Consider the following 26,025-nt stretch of genomic DNA (forward strand, 5'->3'; position numbering starts at 1 on the left):
CATGATATTGATATTGATACATAATATTATTTAATTACAGTGTTTTTAGTGTTTAGATGCAGAGTTGAGCATTCTGCAGGTCCTATTATGCAATCGTTTGGATCAGGATACTTCAGCTTCCAAGCCAATCCAAATAATAGTATTAAAGTGTGTGTGTGTGTGTGTGTGTGTGTGTGTGTGTGTGTGTGTGCGTGTGTGTGTGTGTTGTGAAGTTAAAGCCAGGACAATGTTTATATAAATTATGTACATTTATGTGTATCTGTGAAATTCTGTGTGTTATGGATGTTAAATATCTTTAAACTTGCATTCATTTACTTACATCACATAGATTACTTACAATGTATTGGAATTTACTCAAAACATTTATTTTTGTGTAAAATGTTATATGACCAGAGATGCAATAGCACTAATCTTGTGCTAATCTAGCGCAAAGTTTGTGTCTGAGGACTGTGTGTACATATGGCTGGAATGGTATACAGTTGAGTCGCTGGTGCGTGGATGTGCACTTGTTGGTGTGACTGTGGAACGGTGCAGTGTTTGCTCTCAGCAGTGTGTGTTTCAGGTGGTTGTGTGTGGTCTTGATAGAAAAGTGTTGGCACAGTTGGGCTGTGTTTGGCAGTAGTACGTGCTGGTATTGGTATAGCGTTTGTGGAGAGGTGGTAATAGGTGGTGTTTATAGTGCTGGAGTTTGTGTGTGTGTGTGTGTGTGTGCGTGTGTGTGTGTGTGTGCGCGAGTGTGCATGTGTGTGGGGGTTGGGGGGTAATGTGGTGATTGCTCAGATGGGTCACCTAAGGAGGGGTGGTGCTGAGTGGCCATCAAGGTCAGAGCAGTAAAAGAACTCCATTCACGAGTTTAGGAGAGAAAATAGGCTGTTTTCCAACCAAAACACCAGGAAATGTTCAGACGAGGCAAAACAAGTTCAGTCTTGCCTCATTAATATAGCGCAGATATAAATTCACACGTTTGGCACATAATCACAAACTGTTTGAAATGTTTTCTTTAATTATTTGTATGCAGCTTGATTTGTGTGTGTGTGTGTGCGTGTGTGTATGAATGCCCATACCTGTCTACAATGTCCGTACCTGTCTATCATCAGCAACGTTAACTCATTTATGCTTAAAGTATGATAGGATTAGACTAGTACTGAATCAGGCGTTTCGCTGCCTGGTCTGCACTGTTTGTATTGGGTATGCCTGGATAGATTATGTTACACTCGTAAATGTGTTTTAGTTTCCCCATGGATTAAACTCTAAGGCTCACTCCTCAAAACTCTTCTGCTCTAAATGTAATAACAGCCAACAGCATCTTTCCTGTCATACATGCCAAGTTTCTGCACAACCATCCTGTTCTCACACCAATATTCAAAATTATCGGCATCCTTCACGGAAATTCATTCATTCCATTCGTCTTCATTAACCCCTTTGTGCTGGTCAGGGTCACAGTGGCTCTAGAATCTATGCTGGGAACACTGGGTGTGAGGTGGGAATACACTCTGTATGAGATGGCAGTCCATCATAGGACACAATACATACACTGTCACACCGAGGGTCAATTTAGAGTTGCTAATCCACCTACCAGCATGTTTTCAGGAGGTTGGAGAAAACTGTTTAACCCAGAAGAAACCCTTGCAAACACGGTGAGAACATGTGAAACTCCACACAGACAGTAACCTGAGCTCAGGATCGAACCGAGAACTCTGGAGCTGTGAGGTGTCAACATTAACCACTGCACAAATGAATACGTAAAATGAATAATGCATACAGTGAGTGATTTTTGAGCTTAAGATGCTATTTGGTTTTATTTGAAGACAAAATTTTCTTTATTGTGTACAGGTTTACTAATATGGCCATTGTCAAACATTGGTTTTAGGCTCTTGCAACCATTACTCTGGTGAATTGGAAGCATGTTTGGTGGCATTTGCTTGTTCCACCTATGATCTCATTTTAACCTCATGGCAGAGGCAACCAGATTTAGTGCCGAAATATGCTGGTACAACCCATATGCACTCTCCTTGTTGTCACCACACATGCGCCGGTGTGCATGAGCAAAAATTTTTTGATTTTGATTTTCTCATCTGACCACAACGTGTGATTGGGCGGCTGTGGCTCAGGTGGTAGAGAGGGTTGTCCAGTAATCGTAGGGTTGGCGGTTCGATTCCTGGCCCACATGAATCCACATACCAAAGTGTCCTTGAGCAAGACACTGAACCCAGAGTTGCTCCCGATGGCAAGTTAGCGCCTTGCATGGCAGCTCTGCTACCATTGGTGTGAGTGTGGTTGTGAATGGGTGAATGAGACACAGTGTAAAGCACTTTGGATAAAAGCGCTATATAAGTGCATTTACCATTTTACCATTCATGATGTCAGCTGTAGTTCTGATGTAGTTTTTAGTAACGTTCAAGTTCTGCTTTGTGTGTCTTGAACTCAGGAAGGGCTTCTTTTTCGCCCCACTTCTTATGTTCTTATGGAGGTGACATCTTGTTATGATGGAGTCCATGGAGGTGGATGCAAATCAATGACTTCTTTTATTAAATGGAACAAAGACTCAGGGAAACAGATATAAGGACAGAAAAAAACCCAGAATACCAGGGACAACCAGAAACTAACCAAATTAAAAAAGGCTAGAAATACTTAAACTATCAAAAAGACTATGCAGAGTACAAACAACCTCAAACGGAAGTAAAGAAACAAACACAAAACATAACATTACCCGAACGCAACAACTCCAGCAACAACGGAGAGAAACGGGGAACTATCAAGAAAATCAACAAACATGTGAGCATGGTAAAACAGGAAATGAGGGAGACAACAGAAGAAGTTCTGCACAGTGGCCCTAGATGGAACTGCCACTGTAGACCAGGACACATCTACTGTAGTAATTGATTTTGAAACTTGACAACCATAAGAATGAACAAAAAAGGCTATTCTAAAACAATGAACTTTGGTTTCGCATTGCCTCTCTCACTATCCTCCCTACTGTAAGCTTTATTTAATACAACCATTTTTTGCTCAAGCTCTTGAGTTGACTATAGACAGATAAAGATCCCAGAAAACATTACAATACAATAAAATAATTTTTGAAATAATAATTAGACCAAAATAAAACCAGTACAATTTTGCATTGAAGATAAGCAGTATTGTTATATTCCATCTATTACATAACAATACTACTACTACTACTACTACTACTACTACTACTACTACTAATAATAATAATAATTAATAATAATCACACTAATATACCCAGTTCCCTTTTCAATGTCAGTAACTGCTTCCTGTGCCATAAATCTGAAACCTGTCCACCCAAGCTACCCCTCTTCTCCCCCCTCTCTGTATACTCGCTCCCCTAAACAGAGCCTTCGCTTCTACGTCTCTTGCTCCTGCTCAACTCCTCCCTTCACTGGTTCACCTTCAGATCTGTTCCACTTCCTGTGGTTAACTAGCAAAACCTACTTTCACTCTGGTCTTTTGATGTGTCATGTGCTAAAAAGGTACACACATAGAGCAAGCACATTGCAAATTAATGTATATATTAATGTATATATAAGCACATGTATACACACACACACACACTCACACATTTTGACAGAGGGAATGTAGGTCATGAAAGCAGGAAGGTGAAGTTTTTTCTCTCTTTAAAAAATCAGTTCGCATCTCCTATTCCAAATGAATGAAGCTCAGTCCTACATTACATCCCGTTTCCTAGCTTAAACATTATCAAATCAACTTTTTTCCATACCCTAGTTACACTACATACATCTACTTACACTCACAGAAAGTGCCAACTGTCCATTCGCTGAAATCCAGTACACTACCTAAACACTGGTGCTGATTAGACATAAGATGGAAAAAGTGTAATCATTTAAGACAGAGTGAGAGGTGTGGTGGTTCATACGCTGTGCTGGCATTGGTATTAGCAGGAGCAAGCAGTGAGCATTGAGTAACATGGTTCTGTGCTTGCCAAGTCCAACATCTGCTCCACACTACGCTTCCAGCTTTATAGGCCCCTCGTCTAATTAACCCCTTTCATGTGCTCTCTGTTTCTACAACTGCAGACACTGCTAACTCAGGAAAATGGATTCAAGATACAAAAGACCATGTGTTAAGCAACTGTGTTATTAAGCTGTAACAGCGAAATGAGTTACTTCAGCATGTTTTATGTTTCCAAACTGTAAATGATGACATTTGCGTAATCCTTCTTAAACCATGTCCTTGAGAAAGAAAGACCCAGTTACTCATGTGAGACGGGTTTTATTTACCAATTATAGGCAACTGCATGGCAAGAAGTTATCCTTGCACATGCTGCCCACAGTTGCTTTTTGACAATGTGTATTGCAATGGAACTACAGAGTGTCCCAAAAGTCTCCATACAGAGGGGAAATTAATACTTTTTAGCAAAAAATTTTCCAAAATGTTTATACTTACTTTATGTGTATATATATATGTTCAATACGTTCTTTCATTTGTCAAAGGCATTTTTAAAGCATATATATATATATATATATATATATATATATATATATATATATATATATATATATATATATAGGCTTTAAGCGCATAACACACGACGCTGGTGCCAAACTTATTAACATATTCAAAAAGACTGGAGGTGTTGAGGACCAACCGAGAAGTGGACATCCATGAACATCCACTGATGAAGGCATGATTGATGTGGTGCTGGCGTACATACTGTAGTCCCCTGTGTATGGAGACTTTTGGGACACCCTGTATATAATACTAACTGGTTTTTAATACAAACTGCTATTCATTAACCAAACTGATCTCATGAGAAATTGGGATGAATTCAAACAAACAAAAGGTTTTATTCATTCATGCGTGTTTCAGAAGCGCTTTAACTTGTTTCGGTTGTGGTGGATGCAGGGCCATGTGGGGGACTACACACACACATTCACACCTAAGGGCAACTTTGGGGTCGCCAATCCACCTACGTGTTTTTGGGAGAACCCATAGAAAACCCATGAAAACATAAAAAATGTATGAACACTAATCCCGCATCTAACCTTAAGCTTTGTATCTTATCATAACACACACACACACACACACACAAACATTCCTTCCATCAGAAATGTGTAAAACTATACAAAATATACCACAGCCATAAACTGTGAAGGAATTTGTAAAGCATGAATTTTCTTGATTACAAACCAAACTAGAATTTCCTAAACACTCGTGGAAGTCTCCAAGCAAATAAATGGTTTCCATATAAAAACCTTATCCAGGATCTTTCAATTATGTTAGAGTTTTTTTTTTTTTTTTTTTTTATACATTCACTAGGACCCATTTCTCAACACTTTTTCACTTTTTCAAAACTCTTCACACTCTTCCAGCTTTCAGCTTGGCACAGCAATTTCACACCCAAATGCACTAAAACTACCAAAGCACTTCATACATGTCTCATATCAACTCATTCTTCCATATCACCAGCAAAGGTTGTCACCCAGCAAGCTCACTTTCTCACTCATAAAACAATACTCTAAAAAACCGCTAATAACAGTGAGCATTACACAATGTTTTTTTTTTTTTTGTAGTTTAGTTTTTTTTTTTTTTAAAAATTGCTAAATTTCTTTGCGATACAATAGCGACACCCTCTACTCTTTAGAATTTACTGCAGTACACATTACAGGAATCAATCATACATGATGCAGTATGGTTCAATTGGTTTTATGCCATTGTTTTTGATGACCATTTCAACGACAGTTGAAGTTGTGCAGTTTCCTGCACATCAGTGAAAATCCTACCTCTCCCTCCTGTAGGACGTAACCGTTGGGTCCTAAGCAGAATTACAAACACTCAAAATTTGCTCAATGTACTTCTGAAATGTGCAGTTCAGTCACACGCCCCTGCAGAACATACATCGTACCTATCGTTTTGCCAGACAATTCTTACAATAGATGCCACTGTTGAGCGTTGCAGATTTGGCTGCACTCTCAGACCAGCCTCTCTCATTGATCAACCATGATTTATTACATGATCAATTATAGTAGATCTAATCTCATCTGAGACTACAGCTCTTGATCTTCAGTCTCTTTCACAACCCATACGTACTGATCTCCTTCTCCTTCTCCCTCTCCCTCTTCTTCCTCTGTTAGCCACTATATCTCTGACTGGGTCTAAGTTTACATTACTGTAAAATTATTTTTAAAATGTCTCCTTTTGTAATGATAGTAATGAATTTGAAAGACTAACACCTCAGTAGGGAATGGGAGTCAGTGGGAATACACTGGGAATCAGCTGTAGTTGGTCTAATCGTTTTGGTAGAACTACTATTTTTAGATTTGGAAGATATTTCAATATGGTATTACTGTAGAAATGTAGCAAATTTCCGTCTTATTCAGTTCTGAGTTGGGTTTTGAACTCAAGTTGAACAGTTTTGAAAAGAATATGCAAACATGTGCAAATTGGCCTGTGGGTGCATAGAGTTTTGCTGATGGTTGTGTTTAAGTGAGAAAAGAATTCATGTCATCTGAAAGACGTAGTCACTGAATGCATTTTGTGCCAAAGCAATGAAAAACGATCAACAGTTTAGCCCACATAGACTGCTGTTGTGCTCACTGTGTCAAGAGTTTTGAAAACATGACTTAGGTATCGAGAAATGGGTCCTAGCGATTATAAAAATAAATAAATAAATAAAATAAAAATAAAAAAACACCAAAAAAACTACCTGTAAAGCATTTCAGGATGAATGTTAGCTCTGTCCTACACTGTAAAACCAGATAAGTTCATTTAACTCAAAAGATTTGAGGAAACTAATTACCTCAAAATTTTTAAGTTGATAAATCAATTTCTTTAAGCCAAATACACTTAAATATAACAAAAATTTAACTCAAACTTTGTCATTTAAAATTTATTTTTGTTAAATTTAAGTGTATTTGGTTTAAAGAAATTGATTTATCAACTTAAAAATTTAATTAGGTAATTAGTTTCCTCAGATTTTTTGAGTTAAATGAACTTATCCGGTTTTACAGTGTACATTTATATTCTCACTTATTCTAAATTGACGTAGACAACAATGATTCCAGGGAAAACTCACTCCACCAAACCGTAATCACTCCTATTGAAGACACATGGGCGGAAACTGAATGGCTTCACTCTCTGCCATGTTTCAGCTTCAGTTTATGTAATCCGGACTGGTTTTAGTCTTTGTTAGGGCAGAATTAAATAATGACTTGTTACAATGTGTTCCAAATGCCAAGCTATAAATATTCAGGTTTGAAAGAATATGCTAACCAATCAGTTCAAAGATTTATTACTAGAGCAAATCTATTCAAATATTATGCTTTCTGCTTATAGTTCTGCTTTCTACATTTGGAACGAGCAGGTGGTCTAACTTAGGATAGTGTGACCAAAAGAATGTGACACAGAGAACCAAAAATAAATGTATCTATTAAAGGGCTGTTATGGCAGCATTTGCTTCCTTAAATTCCACAAAATACATATTTACCTTACTAAATTTAGAAAGATATCATAATGTTATCTTAAGTAAGGTTTGATTTAACAGACATTTTGTGGATTCAGGTCTTTGTGGTAAACATGCTGTTCTGGACTCTGGGAGATATAATGTTGACTCATGAAATATTTTCATGACCTTAACCTGCAGGAAGCTGCTGAAATGAAGGAAGCTGCCTGAAATTAAGCTGCTAATGTCTTGTGGGGTTTTTTCAAGATCATACTCAATGAGCACATGTCTGGTCATTTACATGCTATATAAGCCTGTTTAGGCACACACACACACACACACACACACACACACACACACACACACACAGTGAGTTGTGTACCTCCTTCTGTTAATGTAATGGTAATTGGTAATTTGTCATGCATTACAGGTGGCAGCTGAATAATTCATGACACTCTGTTTATGCTTCCAAAAAGTCATGTGGCCACTCGATGACCTCTTCCAGACATGCACCTTAATAGAACATGCTTTTATTAAGTCTGGCAGCTTCATTTATATATATGATTATTCAGTTGATGTATACTCTTATCCAAGTGAAACAGAATCTAGTCCAAGCTTAGTGTTGTTTAATAAGCTGGAACAGTAATACATATTTAAACCATAAACGCTCCTGTTTGTTTTTTTTCCTGTTGGTTTTTCCCCCAGTCATATATCAAGTCATGGTTAAATGAACCCAGGGACAGCTGCACTTAGTCCTAGATTGATTTGCATCCTACTTAAGTGGCAGGGAATATTCTGCTGCACTGGGTACACACACCTCCAGACGTCATGTGATATCTTGTGGTGTTCCCCAAGGCTCAATTTTGGGTCCTTTGTAATTTAACTTATATATGCTGCCATTAGCTGGTGTGATTAATATATATAACATCTCCTTCCATGAGTATGCAGATGACACGCAACTCTATCTCTCACTTGCACCAGATGCCCACAAGTTGATTAGCACCCCTGTAAACTGCGCAGAGAACATAAACTTGCGGATGTCACAGAACTTTCTGCAGCTAAATAAAGATAAGACAGAGGTACTTATTATCGGAAATGATGCAAATGGAAAGTTAATTATGCCATATCTAGTCTCCTTGTCTCTCAAGGCTAATGACTGCGTGAAGAATTTAGAGATTGTCTTTGAGAGTGATCTCAGTTTTTTTTTTTTTTTTTAAAAAACAACATATTAGCAATGTTTGTAAAACAGCATGTTATAACCTTGTAACAGCTCTAAAGTACGTGATATTCTCTCCCCCACAGATAGTGAGAAACTCCTACATGCATATGTTACATCTAGACTCGACTACTGCAACAGTGTTTTGGTTGGCTTACCAAAGAGCTCCAATAAACACTTACAGAGAGTTCAGAATGCAGCTGCAAAAATGCTGACCCATACTAGACTGAAGAATCATATAATTCTGGCATTTAAATCACTTCTCTGGCTACCTGTGTCTTACAGAATTGATTTTAAAATCCTGTTATTCATTTTCAAATGTCTTCATGGTGGTGCTCCTACATACCTTTGTAATATGATGACTAAATATACTCCTGCTAAATATACTCACTTAGGTCATACAATTGCAACCTACTGATTGTACACAAAACACGGCTGAAAAGCAAGGAGTCAGCCTTTAGTCACTACGGGCCTAAGCTGTGGAACTCTGTCCCTGACAACCTACGTGCAGTTGATTCAATTAACACTTTTAAAAAGTATCTTAAAGCGCATTTGTTCACTTGGGCCTTTCCTCAAACCAGTTAATTTTCCATACTTGATTTTATTTATATTCTTTTGTTTATTCTATTTTCTTTGCTTAGCCTTTTTATTTCTTTTATTTATTTAATTTTACTTCCTTTCTTCTGTAAAGCACTTTGTAAACATTGTTTTAAATTGTGCCATATAAATAAAGCTTTAATTACTTACATACTTACTTACTTACTTACTTACATACTTACTTACATAATTACTTACTTACTTACATAATTACTTACTTACTTACATACTTACATACTTACTTACTCACATACTTACTTACATACTTACATACTTACTTACTTACTTACTCACTTACTTACTTACATACTTACATACTTACTTACTTGCTCACTTACTTACTTGCTTACATACTTACTTTCTTGCTTACATACTTACTTACTTACTTACTTACTTAGCTGCTTAGATACTTACTTGCTTGCTTACATACTTACTTGCTTACTTACTTACTTACTTGCTTACTTACATACTTACTTACATACTTATTTACTTACTTTCCTACTTACTTACATACTTACTTGCTTACATACTTACTTGCTTGCTTACTTACTTGCTTACATACTTACTTACTTACATACTTACTTACTTGCTTGCTTACTTACATACTTACTTGCTTGCTTACATTCTTACTTACTTACATACTTACCTACTTGTTTGCTTACTTACTTACTTACTTGATTGCTTACTTGCTTACTTACTTGCTTACATACTTACTTTCTTGCTTACATACTTACTTACTTAGTTGCTTGCTTACTTACTTGCTTACTTGCTTACTTACTTGCTTACATACTTACTTACTTACTTTCTTGCTTACATACTTACTTACTTAGTTGCTTGCTTACTTACTTGCTTGCTTACTTACTTACATACTTACTTACACACTTACTTACTTACTTACTTGCTTATATACTTACTTGCTTACTTACACACTTACTTACTTACTTACATGCTTACATACTTACTTACTTACTTGCTTGCTTACATATTTACTTACATACATACTTACTTACTTGCTTACTTACATACTTACTTAATTACTTACTTACATGCTTACATACTTACTTACTTACATACTTACTTATTTATTTACTTACATACTTGCTTACTTACTCACTTACATACTTAATTACATACTTACATACTTACTTACTTACTTGCTTACTTACATACTTACTTAATTACTTACTTACATGCTTACATACTTACTTACTTACTTACTTACATACTTACTTACTTACATACTTACATACTTACTTACATACTTACATACTTACTTACTTATATACTTACTTACTTGCTTGCTTGCTTACATATTTACTTACATACATACTTACTTGCTTACTTACATACTTACTTAATTACTTACTTACATGCTTACATACTTACTTACATACTTACTTACATACTTACTTATTTATTTACTTACATACTTGCTTACTTACTCACTTACATACTTAATTACATACTTACATACTTACTTACTTACTTGCTTACTTACATACTTACTTAATTACTTACTTACATGCTTACATACTTACTTACTTACATACTTACATACTTACTTACATACTTACATACTTACTTACTTATTTACTTACATACTTACTTACTTACTTGCTTACTTACATACTTACTTAATTACTTACTTACATGCTTACATACTTACTTACTTACATACTTACTTACATACTTACATACTTACTTATTTATTTACTTACATACTTACTTACTCACTTACATACTTAATTACATACTTACATACTTACATACTTACTTGCTTACTTGCTTGCTTGCTTACTTACTTACCTACTTACATACTTACTTACTTACATACTTACTTACATACTTACATACTTACTTATTTATTTACTTACATACTTACTTACTCACTTACATACTTAATTACATACTTACATACTTACATACTTACTTGCTTACTTGCTTGCTTGCTTACTTACTTACCTACTTACATACTTACTTACTTACATACTTACTTACATACTTACATACTTACTTACATACTTACTTACATACTTACTTGCTTCCTTGCTTGCTTGTGGTTTAGCTTTAGCACGCTATAGCATACCGTTATGCTCATCTCCACTGGAGATCTTATCTTCCAAATTTGTGATTGAACCTGTGTGGATTTCAGTGACTACTTGCTCTAGACCTTTCAGTTCCTACTTTACTCATATACAATACAAACAGTCACAAGCCAAGAAAGAGGACTCTTGTGTGCCAGAACACGGCATGTGTTGAGGCTCAGCGAGGACCTGTGCCCCTCCAAACCCCGAAGGCCCAAAACACGAGCTTTTAGGACAAGGCACCTTGTTTGTGTTTGTAGAATCATGAAGCGCGTTTTGTGATGAACTCCACAACATGTCAAGTTCTGGCTGCTGTTTTCAATTTAAAGCTGTCACAAAGACCTCATAGAGAAGCTGCATCCTTTCCTGCATCGTGTATGTTTGTAAGAAATGTGGAAACTGGCGCTTCAGTTGTACACATAGGCTATAAATCAAGCAAAATAGCTCATGTATTTGCAAACAAAATGGTGAAGACAAAGTTATCTAAAATGCTCACAGATGTAACATAAATGAGGGTTGATTTTCTCCCCCACCCTAGATTTATTTACAGTATCTCTTTAACATTATAAACTTCAAAACCATTGGTGTGGCCTCACACCTGCAGAATTATAACAAGTTTCATTCATTCATCTTCAGTAGCCACTTTATTCCGTTCAGGATCATGCTGGATCCAGAGCCTATCCTGGGAACACTGGACACAAGGCTGGAAATTACCCTGAATGGGATGCCAGTCCCTCACAGGACACCATGCACACACATTCACACACTCATTCACACCATGAGGCAATTTAACATAGTACCTGTAAATCCACCTACTGGCATGTTTTCAGACAGTGGGAGGATTACAGAGAACTTGGAAGAAACCCACACAGAGATGGGGAGAATATTCAAAACTCCACACAGACATTAATGTAAGCTTCTCTTACATCTTTACATGTTCTCCTGATGTCTACATGGGTTTCCTCCTACTTATCAAAAACATGCCAGGTGGATCAGTGAAGATAAATTGCCCCAAGGTGTGAATGTGTGTCTCAGGGTGTATTTCTAGGCTCCGGATCTGACAGTGGTTCCGGTTACTGAAAGTGAGTGAATCAAATCCAATCACATCACCATTTGTTCATTTCAATTTTCATGGATTTCTGATGACCTCATGCTGGAATCCATAGGGAAATAAGCCTTGTCACCCTGAATGCCACTCCACGTTTGATCTCAAATCACATTCATGCAAACGCAAGGAATCATATCTAGCTTGTGTTGATTTAAATCTCTGTGGTGTTATAGGGATTTTGCCCAAATCTCTTGAGTATTAGTCCCCTCTGAAAGTAATGGAACAGCATGGCCAATTCTTTTGTTTTTGCTATACACTAAAGACATTTGTGATCAAAAGATAAGAAGATCAAAACTTCAGATTTCATGTCCTGATATTTTTGTGTTAAACAGCTTAGAACATGGCACCTTTGGTGGCAGACCACCCAGTTTTTAGGTGAGCAAAAGTATATATAAAAAAAGTTTTAAAAAGTAAGTCTTAAAGTAAACAACACTTAATATTTGGTTGCATATCCCTTGCTTGCAATAACTGCATCAAGCTGGTGACCCACTGACATTACCAAACTGTTGCATTCTTCTTTTGTGATGCTTTTCCCGGCTTTTACGGCAGCCTCTTTCGGTTGTTGTTTGTTTTGGAGGGCTTCTTTTTTCAGTCTATTCAGGAGGTGAAATGCCGCTCAAATGGGTTAAAGTTTGGTGTTTGCTTTGGCCAGTTTAACATCTTCCACTTTTTCCCCTGATGACACCCTTTGTTGAGTTGGCAGTGCATTTTGGGTTATTGTCTTTGTTGAGTTGGCAGTGCATTTTGGGTTATTGTCTTTGTTGAGTTGGCAGTGCATTTTGGGTTATTGTCTTTGTTGAGTTGGCAGTGCTTTTGGGTTATTGTTCCTCTCAGTTAGACTGGATGCATTTCTCTGTAAATTGGCAGATAGAATGTTCCTGTAAACTTCTGAAATCATTTATCTTCAATAAAGCAGTGAGCCTGTTCCAGAAGCAGTCATGCTAGCCCAAGCCATGACACTACCTCTACCACTGTGCTTGACCAGTGAGCTCATATGTTCTGGATCATGTACAGATCCTTTCTTTCTCCACACTTTGGCCTTCCCATCACTTTGGAGGTTAATCTTTATTCCAGGACTTTACTGGCTCATCTCTGTATTTCTTTGCAAATTCTAATCTGGCTTTCTGATTCTTACTGATAATGAGTGGTTTGCATCTTGTAGTATCAAGTCTATAGTTCTGCTCTCAAAGTCTTCTTCAAACGGTGGATCACCTTCACCCCTGCCCTGTGGAGGTTGATGGTGATGTCACTGACTGTTGTTTTTGAGTTTTTATCCACAGCTCTCACAATGATTCTGTTATCAACTGTTGTTGTTTTCCTTGGCGGACCTGTTCAATGTCTGGTTGTTAGTACACCAATGGTTTCTTTCTTTTTCAGGGCATTCCAACTTGCTGTATAGCTATGCCCAATGCTTGTACAATGGCTCTGATCGATTTCCACTCTTTTCTCAGCTTCAGAATGGCTTGCTTTTCTGCTGAAGACAGCTCTCTGGTCTTCATGTTGGTTTATCTGTTTTAACAACAAATGCAGTGTTTACAGGCAAAACACATGGCACAAACCAAGGGTAGACATTCAAAGCTTTTAATTGTTTAAACAATCAATCTAACAGGGCACACCTGGGCAACAAGAAGCACCTGGCAGTCACCTGGTCCAATGGCTCAAACAAAAGGTGTCATGTTTTAAGCTGTTTAACACATTTAGATGTCAATAACAGGAAATGAAATTTGAAATTCAGATTTTTTTGATCTCAAACTCAAATGTCTTCAGTGTACAGCTAAAACACAATAATTGGCCTTGCCATTCCAATACTTCCGGATGGGACTATGAAGTCAGTGTTGTAATGTCATTATGTGGCCATTCATTTTGTACCAAGGAATAAATCAGACATTCTGCAAATGCACTCTTTTCCGATAAATAATTACACCCTGTAGTGCACTCCTACCTTGCCTCTGCTACCCCTTGTCTAAAAACCCCATTGCAGTGAATAACTGCCAGCTGGCAATACCTGTTGCAAATCTAAATCACTCTAAACTGGTTTGACCCAGAAAACTGGAGCAGTCCAGTTGAATTTGTGCATCATGCCTATGTACTGTATGTAAAAGCCTGACCGGGCGGAGTTAAAGCGACCACTGAAACACAGGGAAGGAGAGGAGAGAGGCTTTTAAGGAAGCTCGTGTGGGTGACTTTACCCGTCTTATCCTAGAAAGCAAACGAATCCTGGCGGACAAGTCATGCGCACGCAAGGTTTTCTGCTCCAGATGTGAAGTTCAAGGTTATACCTCAAGGCGTGTCAGAGATGGAAATCGAACAGACAGCTTGTTTTTAACCTTGCCTTTTGTTACCAAGGCTGTGATGAACGAGTGAATGATCTCTCTGGCTTGTGCACTCCGAGGCTGAAAGCGCGCACTGCAGCGGTGCCATGGCGGGAGCGGCTCTGGCGGGTCTCTCCGTGATGCTCGGTGCGGGTTTCCTCGCCTGGGACTGGTCGAGCCAGAACCAAGTGGAGACTGATCCTGCGGCACCGAACCCCCGCAGACCACCGCACATCATCTTCATCATGACAGACGACCTGGGTTTCAATGACATCGGCTACCACAACCCTGACATGCGCACACCCACGCTGGATAAGCTGGCGGCGAATGGAGTGAAGCTGGAGAATTACTACGTGCAGCCGATCTGTACACCTTCCCGTAGCCAATTCCTCACCGGCAGGTAAATCTAACGCTAATGCGTGCCTGTAGATTGTAGACATCTGAATGCAACAGTTTACACACCCTTGGGATAAGTCATAAACATAAAGACAAAGAAATGGAAATGATAACATTTGGTGTGTTTGGTTTCACAGATGTCCCTTAAAAATGCTTTGTTAAATGGATTTTTGTAGAAAAAAAAATGATAAAAACATTTCCCCTTTTCACTATGGGGGATGCAAACTTTTGCATTCAGTTCTATACCTTTCACCCCAGACTGCCACCTCACCTCCTTACAAAAAAAGGGTAGCTACTTATACAACTATACCTTCTTTTTTTTTTGTCGCTGGGGTTGTACCATAATCTTCTGTACTTTTAATATGCATCTTTCATCTGGAAATGTGGATATAATATACATGTAAACAAGATTCAAGATGCATAACTGAACCAGAGCTATCTTTTAGCTTTAAGGTAAAGCTCTATTGGTATGCTCTATGCATATTACCAGGTTAAAGATACATAATAAAGGTTAAAAAGGTGTATGTGTGAGGATCTCAGTGACAAGGAAAAGTACAGTTCAGTACCCTTTGTTTCTGATAGTGTAGTGTGTTTTGTCTTAAAACCTGCACACACTCCAATGGCAAAGATGTCTTCAGATCTTTTTGCATCTTTTTCCTCCATATGTTGTTATATGATGTAATGATGCCATTATATATAACAGTAGCTTAAGTGAAGACAACCAGTATAGTTATGAAGTCATTTCACAACACTTCAGTTCTAAACTAATAAAGCTTCATTGCTACTAGATATTTCAAAATGACCTAGATTACAGAGAATTATCAGTTGAATATTATGATTATGATTATGATGTTCCTGATTATCCTGATGACACATACAAATCATAACCAAAACCAAGCAAAGGAATAATGCAGTGCTGAATTAACACATACAGCATTCAATCACCACATGGGGATTTCTATTATATGATAATTGCTCTGAGGGCGCCATGGTGGCTCGCCAGGTAGCATTGGCACCTCACAGTTGCAGGGTCCTTGGTTCGATCCTGAGCTCAGGTTACCGCCTGTGCCGTGTTTCACATGTTATTCATATTCACTGGGTTTTGTCCAGGTTCTCTGGTTTCATTCCATTGTCCAAAAACATGCTGGTAAGCAGATTAGCTTTGTAGGCAGTCCAGACTTCCCAGGACAGGCTCTGGATCCACTGACACATCCTGATAACTGGCCTTAGTACTGATGAACATCTGCAGTGTTTATACAAATCCTGATGTAGACAAGACAGCCAATAAATTGCAAGTCATTCAATACTGGCAGTTTGCCAGTTGTCATTATATGATTCTATGATTAATCATTTAGACAATGCACATGGCCATGCATCAGTAATCCTGATTGTTAAACAAACACTTAATCCAGCAGTACAGAAATACTGAGTAGCCATTGTATGATACTGAATAATCATTCCTACACACTCTTAGAAGGTAAACCCTAAAGGGCTCTCCTGGCTGTCCCTCTGGGGGAACTCTTGAACGTTCTATGTAGGATTTCTATGTAGAAAACTAGAGCTATCACCCGCCCAGAGGACCCCTTTTTCCTACTGACGCGTAAGGGAAATTCCAGTAGAAAACTCTAAGATTGTAATGGTTCCAACCTTGTAAACATGTAACTGAGGAATTCAAACTGGCCATAACTGGAACTGGTAGCAGCAGTAGGTACTGTAGCAGCTGAATCCAACAGAAATGACTTGCAAACATTGTGGACTAAAGAAGTTTTTATGCTACTGAAGATTTTCAATTCAATATTATTTATATAGTGCTTTTAGCAATGAACATTGTTACAAAACAGGTGTGGCTTTTCAGAAAGGAATTTAGATTTAGATCCTTAATGAACAAGCCAGAGGCTTTTGGGAATAGGAGCATGATTACCATGGATAGCAAGTAAAAGTTACCATAGTTGAACTTCTTCTGATGCAGGTGTGTAAAAAGTTTCATCCTCCCTCTCCTCAGGTATCAGATCCACACGGGTCTCCAGCATTCGATCATCAGGTCCCGCCAGCCCAACTGTCTGCCTTTTGACATGGTCACCCTGCCACAACGCCTCCAGGAGGCCGGCTACTCCACGCACATGGTGGGTAAATGGCATCTGGGCTTCTACAAACGTGACTGTCTCCCCACTCGTCGCGGCTTTCATACCTACTTTGGTTCGCTGACAGGCAGTGTGGACTACTACACGTACGACTCCTGTGATGGCCCAGGGAGGTGTGGCTACGATCTCCATGAAGGTGAGACAGTGGCATGGGGATATCGGGGAAAATACTCGACACATCTGTACACACGCAGAGTTCGGAAGATTCTGGCATCGCACAATCCATCTGGACAGCCTCTGTTTATTTTCCTGTCCTTCCAGGCTGTTCACACTCCCTTACAGTGTCCTAAGGAGTACATCTACCCGTATCGTGGCATGGGGAATGTTAATCGGCGCAAATATGCAGGCATGGTCTCATCAGTGGATGAGGCAGTACACAACGTGACATATGCGCTCCGGAAATATGGTTATTACCGCAACAGTGTGATTATCTTCTCTACAGATAATGGTGGCCAGCCTTTATTTGGAGGAAGTAATTGGCCACTCAGGGGCAGGAAGGGGACATATTGGGAAGGTGGCTTGCGTGCAGTTGGATTTGTCCACAGCCCACTTCTCAGGAGACGGCGGAAAGTCAGTAAGGCACTGGTTCACATCACTGATTGGTACCCAACACTGGTGCGCCTGGCAGGGGGAAATGTATCTCAAATGCATGAGCTAGATGGGTATGACATGTGGGAAACGATCAGCGAGGGCAAGGAGTCCCCACGCTTCGAGATCCTCCACAACATCGACCCACTGTATGTGCCTTCACGCCACGGCTCACTTCGGGGTGGATATGGCATCTGGAACACTGCTGTACAGGCAGCAGTGCGAATGGGAGACTGGAAGCTGCTGACAGGAGAGCCGGGTTATGGAGACTGGACACCACCACAGGTGTTAGGAAACTTCCCAGGGGGCTGGTGGGATCTTGAGCGTCACGCCGAAGCCCGCAAATCACTATGGCTGTTCAACATCACAGCAGATCCGTATGAGCGCTACGACATGGCTGAACAGAGGCCTGATGTGGTAAAACAGCTGTTGGCCAGGATAGCATTTTATAATCGCACAGCTGTGCCTGTGCGCTACCCTGCTGAGGACCCAAGGGCAGATCCGAGTCTGAATGGAGGGGCGTGGAGGCCCTGGGCCGGGGACAAGGAAGCAGACAGATGGCACCAAGTTTATCACAGGAGGAGGAATGACAAAAATAAGAAGCTGAGCAAAATGAGGTCATTTTTCAAGAAACTGAACACAAAGATTATGTCCAATAGGATATGAGTGGTATACATGTGATAAATGTGATTTTCTTCATAACCTTCTGAAAACCTTTTGGAAAATTCAGATGAACGTCTTTTGCTTAATTATGCATTACGAGCTTCTCATGTTTGACTGTATCTTATTACATACTCTACCTCTCCATTTTTTTCTCTACTTGTGTACTTTGTAAGGCCCTACACTCTTATAAATGGGTTCTTCAGCTGTTCCTTTAGGGGAACCCTTAAACGTTCTGTGTAGAATCCTACAACGGTGCTTCCCTTTTAGAAATGGTTTGAAGCAGAGCCTGTTTAGGAGGCGAAAAACCCTTAATTATTCTAAAAACCTTTAAAAGACCGTTGAAGAACCCCCCCTTTTTTTAAAGAGTGTTATGCATTCCTAGTACAACCTAAAAGAAAGGGCTGAGGACTTACTGACGGATTAATGTAATGAATGAAGGAATGCATTTTTGTGGTGGTCTACTCTAGACAATCATGCATTTACAATGCTCCTGGATGCCTTTAAAAATATTAACACTGTGGACCAAAAAAAGACAAAAACAAAACATTGTTTACCTGGACTAGCTGCTTTTCATTTGTTTACATATTCCTTTTTAAATGGAGTGTTTAAATCAGAATGATCAACTGCTCGCCAGACATCCTAGTATTTGGCATAATATGTGTTGTGAGTGTTCTGCATGCGTTGATGGGTAAAATTTCTTATCTCCACTAAGAGACTTCCCTCTAGTGGTCACATGGTGGTATAAACAAACGTGGATCTTGAGAGCTGCAAGAAATTTCTTACTTTAAAATTTTTTAAAAGTGATGTTTCATGGAAATCAACATAAAATACAAATAAATACAAACTAAATAAGTTTTAAAAGAGAAGCAAAGGAAGCTTGTGGCTTTATTTGTGTTACTTTCTGAGTTTTGTATATATTTATTCCAGAGTTTATTTTTTTATCCTCTCTATATTGATTTTTATATTCCTAAAGATGTTTTAATTTATTTATCCTATTTTATTTTATTATTTTTTATTATTTATTTTAAATCTTTTAATTTCTGTATTTATTGCAGGATTCCCATATTTTCTATTCCTTTATATTCATATGATAATGGGAGTGCTTTTGCAACAGACGATACACTGATGAGGCGTTTCTTCAAAGTCCCTAGTGGACTGTGATGGTACTGCAGCGGGTCTTCAATATAGGCTTTTAACTACAAAATAATGGGTAAAAATTATTATTAACCAATTTCAGATATTAATAGCTAAAATGTATTAATCATTATTTCTCCAAAATATGTTAATCATTATTTGATTCTGAAAGATTTCAGATTGTTTGCTGTGATGAGTTTTGAGTGATATTTATCTCAAGCCTATGTTTTATATCAAGCTGATCAGTATCTTCTCTACTGGGTGTGAGGTCTTTAAGAAGGCACATTGTAGTTAATTATAACGTATAATTATGGACAGGACCCTGTTTCCCAAAAGTGACATAAAAAATAATAGTATCTTAACTGGTACAGAGTGGGAGTGCAGTGAAATGCCATTAAAGGATTCTGGACTTCTGGAAACTCAGCAGTGGTCCATTCAGGTTAGGGAGCTTTTGAGGCCGTTCATATGGGCCACACATTGACCTATTTTGATTTCTTTTATCATTTTAGTGTTTTAGTAAAAGATAGCATTTAAGAAGGGCTTAAATGTATGACTATCAAGCCATTAGTGTGATTAATTAATAGAGCTGTTTCCCTCTACGGAAACTATCAATCACTCAGGGGTAATAATGAGATACTGTGACACTGATATTTCACATCATAATCAAATTAAAGAAAAAATGAATACGTAAAAAATGTTTTTAACACAATTTATATTACCAAATGAAATATTAGCATATATACACAATTTTGTTTATTTTATTTATTAATGTATTTGAGTACTGTATTTATTATTGTTTTAGCATATCTAACCCTACACTGCGTCAGTAATAAATGCATGCATTATTTTCTTACAATTTTTTTTTTTTTTTTTTACAATGGAGCAAAATAATAGCCCTGAGCTCATGAGGCATTTACAAAGCATAATGTTGTTTAAAATTAAACTCTGAAGCAAATGTTTCAGCGACAGTATAATAAAAAAGCAGCAACCATGACTATGATAATCTCAGTTCTACATATGCTTACATGTGATACCAATAACAAAAATAAAGAACTTCTCTTTGCATTCAGTAGGAAAGATTGATAACTCAGTGGTTAAGACGTTGCACTACTGCCACTGCTGGGCCCTTAATCAAGGCCTTTATCCCTCAACTGAATGAGATAAATGTCAGTCACTCTGGATAAGGGCGTCAGCCAAATGCCCTAAATTTAAACACAATACAGCAAAGTGACATAAGGTACCTTGTGGCCTAATGAATAACAAATAGAAAAAAAAGAGTAGCTTTCACGTTGCCTTACTAAGTCACTGCTTATGGCATGAAACAGAGAAAAATGACTTAACTTTGCTTAACTGCATAAAAAGTAGTAGCTAAATAATCATATGGCTAATAATAAGGTGTTTATAACCAGTATAAAGAAAAACAACAACATCAGCAATACTCAATTGTGTGTGTGTGTGTGTGGGGGGGGGGGGGGGGGGGATGGACAGTTGCTCTGGTGTAGAAGGATACACTGTGATTCCCTTTCGGTTTGGTTCAGCAACTTGACTTTGAGCATGTACATGAAGTTGAACAGTAATAATAATAATAATAATAATAAAAACAAACGTGATCAGAGTGAGAGTTCGTAAAGATTAGTTTGGCTGAAGTCAGCCTGCTATGCACGTGCAGCCCACGGCGATGCTCTCCACCACGGTGCGGTAACGCGGCACGCACTTCTTCTTCTTCTTGCGGGGACACTGCAGCCGCCGCACCGGGATCTTGGCGTAGATGAGCACGCTGGTCATTGAGCGGTCCTCCTGCATGGTGAACGGGTTAATGCAGCCCGCGCATGCGCACTTGGCCTCCGGTATGTCGACGGGCCTGCGGTTCTCGTCATGATTGATCCTGGGGCAGTACAGGGTGGAGTATACAAATAACGACACTTGTTACATTGTTATCTGAAGTTCATGCAAACTGATACAGGATGTTGGTATAACATACAAATCACGCACTTTTTTTTGCTACACAAATATTTACATGTTCTAGGGTGCATCACTTTGCTTTATATTCAGAGGTTTACAGTCACCACTGTAATGCTATATTTCTTCATCGCTCACTCCAATAATAACAGCTGAGTGCAAATGTTTCTAGGCCAAAAAATAAATGAATAAAGGGTATTTAATTATCCTTCTACCTTTAATATGTATCTTTCACACGGAAGCGTGAATATAATGTACGTTTTGAAATTATTTAAGTTACACAACTGGACTGTAAGTAGGTTTTAAAGTCAAGTTTTAAAGCCACACTAGCTACATATGCACCTTTCTAGGTAAAAGATAGACACTAAAGGTACACAAAGCAGATACACTTAAAGGTACCAACCCAGTTTACTGCCTTTCTTCTGAGAGTGGACAAAAAAGAAAAAGAAAAGAAGTTGTGTCGTGCAAATCCAACACATAAGGCAAAAGCAAAAATAGTTCCAGAAGAAAGAAGCCAAAGTTTTGTCAACAGACTCTACCCCCCCCCCCCAAATAATTAAAACGGAGGCAGTTAACAACATTAATTTATTGCCAATTACCGTGGGTTTACATGCACAATGAACTTGTATTATTTGTTGTAACTGTATTATTTCTTTGTATTATTTGTATTAGTTAATATGTACATTATATTCACACTTAAGAACTGATACCATGTTCTCACTCAATCAATAGCCTACAGTATCTAAATATTTTCTTAATACACTAAAGGAATTTCTGTGAAACCTAACACACTAAATATCTATATCTATAATAATATACAATATATTATAATTCATATATATATATATATATATATATATATATATATATATATATATATATATATATATAGTTAAAATTAACATCTCTGTGTAAAAGCAAAATGTTTGCACGCATTTCACCAATATCCTTATGTCGCAATGTGGAATTTAATTTTGAAATGTAATGAATAAAAATATCCATAAATAAATAAATCAACAAACGGGGAAAAGGCGGATGCCCGACTCACCTGTATGACCACGGGGAGAGGCTTCGACTGTTGGACATCCACAGGTGGCGGTCCACTACGCACTTGCTTTTGGACAGAGCCGGGTTGTTCCTCACCTGGGACACCATGTCATCGATGGCCTTGTCGAAGTCCACCTCTTGTTCTCCGGCTCCTGCTGTGTGGTCTCCAGTCAGAATGGGGTCGAGGGGAATCTGGAAGGAAGTGGCGTTGCGCTGCGGCTGCGTGTCCTGCTGGCCCTCCACTTTGCGCTTCCGCGCTTTGCCTTCTTTGCGCGCCAACGCCATGACCAAAATATCCGCCAGCATCAGCACCATTAATAGCTGTTTGTGTATGAGAGAGGATCAGATCAAGTATCAGTTCAACATAGCGTTATAAGTATAGATTTCCTACACACATGTAGCAAAAACGCATCGGAAATGTTCAAACCCCCCACACCATCTCGACTCACCTCGTTCCAAAATCTGCCCATGGTTTCCACTCAGCTCGCTGCGATTACATTTGGCACACGTGTTCGACCATGTATTAAACACCTTTTGGCGCAATCAGCATGCGTGTCACTACATACCAGGTTTTGTCACAGGTGAAGACACACCTGTGCTGGGCAGCTGAAGGTGGAGCCAAATGAGCGTTAGAGTCAGTGCGGTCAGTGAGTGTACACAACACTACTGCTGTAATAGTGAGGAAATGAGCATAATACAGAACACGACAGTTTTAAGGACAGATTTTAAAACCTTACAGTACTCAGCACTACAGGCTACAGGATCTTTATACCTATATTTATCAGTATGATGCTCCAGTTATTATAAGTTGATAATTATGGCAGGAATATGAGCACTGGTTAAGCTTAGCCCTACTTGTAATATTCCCAATAAAGTAAATAAAAAATAATGATTAGCCTAAATATGTTCTGAACTCTCTGCTTGTTCATATTAGTTCGGAGAAACAGGTTTACTTATTGGCATGTTTTGGACTATATATATATATATATATATATATATATATATATATATATATATATATATAAAAGATTAGGGCATTATTTGCAGTCTAAGTGGGCAAGAAATTTTGAATCATCACTACTTTGTGCCTTATTGTGCTCTCCTTGTCTGTTTTGCCCCCTTTTTACTTAAATACGCCTTTTATTCCTTTTTCAGGAAGTTCTTAAGCCCTGTTGCCACAAAGCAAACAAATAGTACTTTGAAGGTCTATAGATGCACTCTGGGAACTCTCTCTCATAGAACATTGCCTGCCGCTATGGACATGAGGCATCCAAGGTTTTGTCTTTGATCCTCTTTTATTGGCATGTGCTTCTTTTCAATGGATCCTATTGAGATGACCAAAGAAAGAACACCTGTTTTTGAGGCAGGTTAGGGCAATTCATTAGCGAAGCCTCCGCTTCAAAAGAGCAGAGTTTTTAAGTGTGTTAAACACTCAGCTGTAAAAAAAAAAAATAAAAAAAATGGCCCAGTTATACAACTGGGAGAGCAACAAAATAGATAATATAGACTACTTATTCTTGTGAATAACAAAAGGAAACAGTCTACATATGCAACATAATGCCCATAATATCCATTACAATGATCCTGTGGTGGATCTTATATGAAATAAAAAATATAAGAATTGTACACTGGCATTTAATGCCAAACAAAGGAGATTCAAAACATAAAAGAAACAGCTTAAGGAACTGCAAAAATGTTTGCCATCTAAATGAACAGGAAAACACACACACACACACACGTACACACACACACACACACACACACGTCATGGTAAAAAAGTACACCCTCCTTAAATTTTATGTTTTATTTATCAAGGTGTGAGGTGTGGTCCTCACCAGCTTCTATAACCAAAACAAATAATCTCAGGTGACAACAAAAACACAACAGATTTCAATATGTAGTCATTTTTTCCCTAAAAGTAAACCATGTGGAAAAAAATAAGTACATCATGTAATGTAGAACCACCTTTAGCAACAATAACTTGAAGTAAACATTCATTGATGTTTGAGGGCATTCGTTTATTCACAGCTCTCTTAAGATCCTGCAACAGCATCTCAGTGAGGTCGAGGTCTGGACTTTGACCTGGCCATTCCAACACATTCATTTTTTTCTTCTTTACCCATTCAGATGTCGATTTGCTGGTGTGCTTGGGACTACTGTCCTGTTGCATAACCTAATTTTGGCCCAGTATAAGCTGATGGAGAGATGGCCTCACATTTGTTTCAAGACTATTCTGGTATAAAGTGTTTATCATTGTTCCAATGACTGCATGTTTCCCAGATCCCGTGGCTGCGAAACATTCCCAAATCATCAAGCCTCCACCACCACGCTTTACAGTTGGTATGAGGTGTTTGTGGTGATATGCTGTGTTTGGTTTCCACCAAACATGGCACCCTGGAGGATGACCAAACATCCCCACCTTGGTCTCATCAGTCCAAAAGACATTGTTCCAGAACTTTTGAGGTTTGTTCAGATGCAGTCATGCTGCCAAATTCTTCTTGGAGAGAAGGGGCTTTTTCCTAGCCACTCTTCCATGAAAGCATTGTCATTCAGTCTTTTCTGATTATTCTGTCATTAACATGAATGTTTCATGTGCTTACAGATGAGTGTAGGTCATATAATGTAGCTGTTTGCGTTTTCTTTATATCTCTGTTCTGACCTTGGACTGAACTTGCTGGGACTCCCACTCCTGGGAAGAACTCTCTTGAAAGCTCTCCATTTGTAAACATTCCTCTCACTGTAGAATTGTGAATTTGAAATTGTTTGAAATTGATGATGGCCTTATAACCCTTCTGGTTTCTGGATGTTGGTTTACTTTTGGGAACAAATGACTACATATCTATTTATTTATATAGTTTTTTTTTTTTTAGTTATTTGTGATATACGAGGGGGCACGGTGGCTTAGTGGTTAGCACGTTCTCCTCACACCTCCAGGGTTGGGGGTTTGATTCTTGCCATGGCCCTGTGTATACGGAGTTTGCATGTTCTCCCCGTGCTTCGGGGGTTTCCTCTGGGTACTCCGGTTCCCTCCCTGATTCCAAAGACATGCATTGTCGAATGATTGGCATGTTCAAAAAAGTATCCATAATGTATGAATGGGTGTGTGAATGTATATGTGATTGTGCCCTGCGATGGATTGGCACCTGTATTGGAACATGTGACAGCTGTTTCTTGTGCCTTGTTAGATTGATTGTTTAAACAATTAATAGCCCTGAATGTCTACTCTTAGTTTTAACATTAGGTTTCACCTGTGAAGACTGCATTTGTAGTTAAAAAAATGATAAACCAACATGTCTTTTGTCTGCCAATGTACATAGAAATGCATCCCATTCTAATTGGAAGGAACTTCATCATGCAGCA

At 38.4% G+C, this 26,025-nt stretch overlaps 2 protein-coding genes across 2 annotated transcripts; one reads left to right on the top strand and one right to left on the bottom strand.

Moving 5' to 3' along the window:
• Window positions 1–14,588: 14,588 nt before the first annotated feature.
• On the top strand, window positions 14,589–20,927 carry arsia (arylsulfatase family, member Ia). The gene is made up of 2 exons (XM_053642444.1): window positions 14,589–15,137; window positions 17,136–20,927. The coding sequence occupies exons 1-2, from the start codon at window positions 14,845–14,847 to the stop codon at window positions 18,526–18,528; spliced, it is 1,686 nt and encodes a 561-aa protein (XP_053498419.1). The 5' UTR covers window positions 14,589–14,844; the 3' UTR covers window positions 18,529–20,927.
• Window positions 20,928–21,166: 239 nt separating this feature from the next.
• On the bottom strand, window positions 21,167–23,415 carry LOC128618624 (interleukin-17B-like). Its single transcript, XM_053642330.1, has 3 exons — window positions 23,115–23,415; window positions 22,667–22,986; window positions 21,167–21,544 (listed from the first exon to the last, which is right to left on the bottom strand). The coding sequence occupies exons 1-3, from the start codon at window positions 23,133–23,135 to the stop codon at window positions 21,307–21,309; spliced, it is 579 nt and encodes a 192-aa protein (XP_053498305.1). The 5' UTR covers window positions 23,136–23,415; the 3' UTR covers window positions 21,167–21,306.
• Window positions 23,416–26,025: the final 2,610 nt, after the last annotated feature.

This window comes from Ictalurus furcatus, chromosome 14 (assembly GCF_023375685.1).
Source record: "Ictalurus furcatus strain D&B chromosome 14, Billie_1.0, whole genome shotgun sequence".
NCBI classification, from domain to species: Eukaryota; Metazoa; Chordata; class Actinopteri; order Siluriformes; family Ictaluridae; genus Ictalurus; species Ictalurus furcatus.

Excerpts from the sequence above, each read along its gene's own strand:
- LOC128618624 (XM_053642330.1), bottom strand. The coding sequence starts at position 23,135 with ATGGGCAGATTTTGGAACGAG. Across the intron at positions 22,987-23,114 it reads TGGGCAGATTTTGGAACGAG|CTATTAATGGTGCTGATGCT; the intron begins GTGAGTCGAGAT and ends ATACACAAACAG. Across the intron at positions 21,545-22,666 it reads CTCTCCCCGTGGTCATACAG|GATCAATCATGACGAGAACC; the intron begins GTGAGTCGGGCA and ends GTACTGCCCCAG.
- arsia (XM_053642444.1), top strand. The coding sequence starts at position 14,845 with ATGGCGGGAGCGGCTCTGGCGGGTCTCTCCGTGATGCTCGGTGCGGGT. Across the intron at positions 15,138-17,135 it reads AGCCAATTCCTCACCGGCAG|GTATCAGATCCACACGGGTC; the intron begins GTAAATCTAACG and ends CCCTCTCCTCAG.